This window comes from Pectinophora gossypiella, chromosome 8 (assembly GCF_024362695.1).
Source record: "Pectinophora gossypiella chromosome 8, ilPecGoss1.1, whole genome shotgun sequence".
NCBI lineage: Eukaryota > Metazoa > Arthropoda > Insecta > Lepidoptera > Gelechiidae > Pectinophora > Pectinophora gossypiella.
This window is the reverse complement of record NC_065411.1, coordinates 13,015,143-13,020,599: the sequence shown is the minus strand read 5'-3', so window position 1 is coordinate 13,020,599 and position 5,457 is coordinate 13,015,143. Positions and strand designations below refer to the sequence as shown.

Sequence of the window (5,457 nt, the reverse complement as noted above, 5' to 3'; positions counted from 1 at the left end):
GGAAAATCTGCAATCTGTTCTCTATGTACAAAAATTTTGTTTGACATTGATCGGCCATGACGGTTTCTGATTGGGCAAAATTTTTGAACGTGACTCTATCGACCAACCAGAAGCTAGAGCTATGATTTTTCCGGATGTTAGGGAGTCGAGGGAGATTTTAAATGTCGTTTTTCCGAGACGGTTTTCGTTAGTTTTCGTTTGTTTCGATTAAATAATGTTATAATTTATTCTTTCAATAGAGTTATGTTTTTTTAGGTACCGTTCCGTTTTAATTTTTCTATTTCATGTAGGTACTTTTCATGTAGGTAGGTCTGTATGATTATAAATTTTACTAACGAGTTTTATAAATAGGTAAACAAGCCCTTCCCAACTCGCTTAGAATAAATGGTTTTAAACGGTACCTATTTAATTTAATTCTTTCATTCATCAAACTCTTACAAAAAAATAAGTAACAATTAAGTAACATAAAAAAATATAATATCAACTCTCATCGGGGATTTTTCAGGCTACGTTCCCAAAAAAAAATATAGATGGCGCTGTCCAGATTGAACGTGATAATCACCTATTTTCTCATTACTCGGGTACATAATAATTCAAAAATATAATGTAATGGCAGAAGTATATTATAATAGTATTTTATGCAACAGTTGTATAAGAAGGGTCAAAAAATGCGAGTGGCGTGAGTTGCGATGTGAGCCTTGGCGAACATCGCAATAAGAGACGCCACGAGCATTTTTTGACCTAGTTATACAACGTTGCATACAATACTTTTTCTACGACGACGTAATTTTAAACGAAACACAAAAATTTTCCAATTTATTTTCCAACGCGCGGGAAAATGGCGGCAAATGTATACTTTTTTTTAAAAGTATATCTATGGCACCAAACAAAGTAAAGGTGCCAGTTTCCAGGTCAAAAAAAAAAACAACAACAATGCTTTTTTGGCGACATTATAGTACAGTTACACTTTGTAAACAATGCTTTTATAGGCCATAGAGCGTACACTTTTTCAAAGAGTTTAATTATGTATGTACTTATATTAGACTTTTTGGTTATTTAAATGCCAGATTAAAGTAGAGGAGTAGAAAATAAAAATAATCATTGATATTTGAGTATGTATAGAATTATGTTGCTACCTATATTGCTTCTCTTTATTTTCATCAGAATAATAATGGGTGGAAGATGTGTTGCGCTTGGGTACCTATAATAAAAAGGGTCATCATTTGTACCCAAAAACAAAGACGCATGTGTCTGTTATCCTGTGAAATTAGAAGGTTAGACGAAGGTAACATCGTACAGTGCCATTTATATTTCTTTTTTGGGAACGTAGCCTGGAAATCCGTCGTTGCTCCTACAATCACCAAACAGTGAAACAGATTTATATTGGAAGCATTCTTTCATGCCAGTTGGTTCGGAATTAGGATGAAAGGTAGGTAAAATCTATCATAAAATAAGATATGTTTCAATAATAATAACTCACAATGATATTACAAATATATTTATTCAAATAAGAACTGAACTATAAAATAAGTAAGGATGTTATGATGCTTTCTATAACATGTACGTAGGGTAATTTGTTACACTTAATAAACATTTAATTAAACATTTCCACATGTTGTCAGCTGCCGCCACTTGGAAATAATTTTGACTAGTCTGTAAAAGTATAAAATGCGTAGTCATTGCAAAAATGTCTCTTTACTATCCTTCATTACAGTATAGCACCTTCCTAACGTCAAAGAAAAAATAATATAGCTACAGTGGCGACAAAATTAAAAATACACATTATTACAAGGTATACAAAACGTTTACATACGAGCTGTTATCAAAGAAGACTATGAAACACTGATGTCTATGATATTTACAAAATAAGCTAAATTTATAATATGATCACGTTACAGTTTAGTACATCATTCTGTTACTATAATGTATGGCGTTAGAATTTATTATACGTTATGGACATAAACACATTAATTAATGACTGGAAAAAATACATGTTACTCGCAATTTAAATTCATATTTTCATTAAAGATAAGGTCGCTTATTGAAGTAATTCCGAAGACAATTGGTTGGTGTTGATAGGTAAGTATAAGTAACGGTTTGATACAAAAACAAAGTGTATTGAATATAAAATAAGAGAGATATTTGAAGATTTTTTAATAGTGGAATAAAGAGTAGCATAGGAATAATTATGGCCACTAGCAATCACGTTGTATTTGAACATCATTTAGGTAAATCGTATAGGAGATCGTAATTTTTGGTTGTCCTTACATTAAATTTAGGGTTTATGAGTTGACGTGTAATGTTATAAAAGGTAGAAATTTATCAAAATTCACGATATTTGTTATTTTCGTGGCAAGCTGAAGTGTAGCTTAAGCTGAAGCAACTTCAAAAGGTAGTGTGAAGCGTTTTTTTTTTTCAATGTCGGGTAGCGTTAGCCTGGCCAGGTCATCTCTTCAATGCAATACAATAACGTTAACATACATTTCTATGAGGTCTATCACTATTCATATGAAATTCTATGATACACATTAATCCCTAAATTGTCACACTATTACTAAAACTACTTTTGTATAAATTCTACCTATCCATTCTACATCGAGTACTCTACAATTTTATTGTACATGGAAAACTAGCTACCGGATTATATTTTTTTATCTATGACATAATTTAAGTAAAACGATATTTACAAAAATAGCCATTTTCATCTGTTTTTGGATGAGACTAAATCTAGTTATTTTACCCCAATGATATATGAAAACACAATTTTAATGTTAAACGAGGAACTAAGTATTAAATATTAGTATATATAAATAGAACAACGAAAACACACAGCTCATGAAACTTTATACAAAGTGATAGTTATTGGAAGTTTGTATAAAAATGTACTACTTTAGTACAAATGCTATACTAAACAGTACAGGAAGCTACCAGTTATTGTAGTACTTATTTATAGTAGGTGTGTATAAATGTATATAAATTTGCTTGCCTTTTCTCTGCTTAGCATTATAATGGCGACAGGCGAAAAGAGCACTATTTTTTCCTTCCACAGCTGTAGTTGAAACATATTTAAAAGTATAAAGCTGCCTTTTATGAATTAATAGCATATTCAATCTCGCAAAATAAATGCCTTGTTTTTTAAATAGGTACATAATTATTTAACCAATAACATCAAAAATGTTGGAAGATACATCGCTTATTTGTTGGAATTCGAATCGAAAATTGCCGATGAAAAGACGTATCGACTCTTTGGAATTTATGTTTTACACCTTTAAGTATTCGAGTTACAGCACAGGTGACAGTCAATTTAATTTATCTACTCTAACTCTTCTTATGTTTTAGGAATCGGCCAGGCCTTGGCGTTTTTCTTCTTCCAACATGGCGTCTAGTTCGTCCGTTAGGTTGGCCAGCATGTTTCCTATGTCGTTGAGGACGTCGACTGGCTCGGTGCTTTTCTCGTCCTTATGTTCCGGGAGCGAGTGCGGGGTGGTAGGCTTGATGTCTGTGCTCCTCGGCGGGAGGTTGGCCAGTCCGATTCCAGTTCGTCCGTAGTCGACTGTGTGCGGCCGACCGCCGATCTGGCTCCGATTTTGTTTTATTGTCCCAGCGTTTTCGTTCGCGAACGGGATGCTATCCGATTCTGTGCTCGAACTCGACTGTAAGAGAAGAAAATGAGCTTTGAGTATTTTATAACAAATTAGTGAACAAATTGCATAATACTGGGCAACGAGTTCGTGGATTTCGTGAACATAAAAGGCTGATGCAACTTGCTTCAAGCCACAGCGTGGTGACGACGTCAGATTATCAGATTAAGTATTATGTAGTAACTAGGTATACCTTAAAACTGGCATCGGATCCAGTTCTCAGCTTATCCTCCTCATATCTCCGTGGCGGGGACGAAGGCGCGGGCGGCGGCGGAAGCAGCCCTGTACTGTCCAGAGACACGCTCAAAGAATCCGAGCTCGGGTACGCAGGCAGACTCAGGGGAAGACTCTTCTCTGGATGTATCTCTACAGTTGTCTGGCCGAATCTACTAAACGGCGCGTATTGAGAGCTCTGTCTCTTCGGTGGATCAGGTGGTGGTTTCCTCGCCACATGCGGACTGGCCCCGTACGCCACACGCTGCAACCTCGCCGAGTATGCGATCTCGTCGTACGTGTAATCTGGGGATTTGTCTCTATACGCCGGCGTTGCTTGTATCTTCGCGACTGGCCGTGGACGGACCAGTCCTCTAGGACGCGGCAGTGTACCACCGCCTTCATAAGAGCTATCGTTCGTAGGTGTTATGTCTCCGTCGTCGTACGAGCGCCTCCACTGCCCGGCACCATAGTAGAACCCAGCGTCCGGAGAAAAGGTCGTGTGCGATGATCTTTCAGAAGGGTCTTCTAGACTCTCCAGCGATTTGCCGCGCGGGTGACGGATCTGTCGACAGTCGAATCGAAACATCAATACCTCACATAAGCATGAATGTTTAGAAACAGCGTAGTCTGTACAATAATTATAGAATATCAATTACTTACATGGATAAGTAGACTCAAAATACATTTACAAACAATTCAGATAGCGCTTAGTACTATTCTTTTAATTAAGTCTTCTGATTATCATGCTCAAAATTTTAGTTCCAAATATTTAATTAGTATTTTGTACTTAAAATGTTATTTATTTAATATTATTCAATTATGTTAGAACTCATGCGAATGCGATTTGTGTTAGAACGCTTATAATTACTTATTATTTAGTCTTAAAATTATCTACCGTGCAGGCAAGTATATCATATCATATTTATAAAAGTAAAATATAATCAGTGGTAAGAAAACAAAGACAAACAAAACACACATCAAAACACAGCGTGTCAATCTATCACACAGACGGGTGCACAAGAAGCGTGGTGCTTGGTGCGTCGACAAGATTGGTGCCATAGGAGTTTATCTCATACCTGGATGGGGACCAAATGTGTGCCACATAGAGGCGTTTGCAGGGCGTCAAAGTTTAGATCAGGGGGTTTTTGGTAACTCGTCGTATGCCTCTCCCAAGGCTGGTAATGTAGCTCCCTCGGATATAAATCCTTTAGCCGATTATGTCCAAGGTGCGGTTTGTGTTTGGAAAAAGAAAACAAAAAAACATTCACATGCTGCTCTGGGCTAGTGGTATGGTGGATGCAGCGGATGGACGTGTGGACACCGTCGGGAAATAACTCTGCGATCTTTTCACTGTCTTATAAGTAGGTACCTACTAACTTCGTAACCAGCAGGCTCTGCAAGGCAACCACGCCGCGAGCTTCGATTCATTAATTAGTTATGGCGTACTCTGCTGTAAATTCGACTGTTTTTCAACACCTTTATTCATTTAAAGATTCATTTAATATATGCTGAAAATTCTGATCTTTCAGCTATGAAATTTTTAGGTTCTTATTTTTAGGTTAAGCAGGTACCACTTTTACTTCAACAACATTTTTCTGAC

At 36.5% G+C, this 5,457-nt stretch overlaps 1 protein-coding gene across 5 annotated transcripts in view; it reads right to left on the bottom strand.

Moving 5' to 3' along the window:
* Nucleotides 1-1,482: 1,482 nt before the first annotated feature.
* LOC126368777 (caskin-2) overlaps nt 1,483-5,457 on the bottom strand; it is a 336,044-nt gene continuing 332,069 nt past the window's right edge. For 4 of the 5 annotated variants that reach the window (XM_050012925.1, XM_050012921.1, XM_050012923.1 and 1 more), the window contains 3 exons: nt 4,934-5,062; nt 3,835-4,419; nt 1,483-3,653 (listed from right to left, as the gene is read on the bottom strand). In XM_050012925.1, coding sequence (XP_049868882.1) covers nt 3,336-3,653; nt 3,835-4,419; nt 4,934-5,062 — 1,032 coding nt within the window. In that variant the 3' untranslated portion in view covers nt 1,483-3,335. The remainder of the gene's footprint in view (nt 3,654-3,834; nt 4,420-4,933; nt 5,063-5,457) is intronic. The other variant, XM_050012922.1, reaches the window with a different exon arrangement.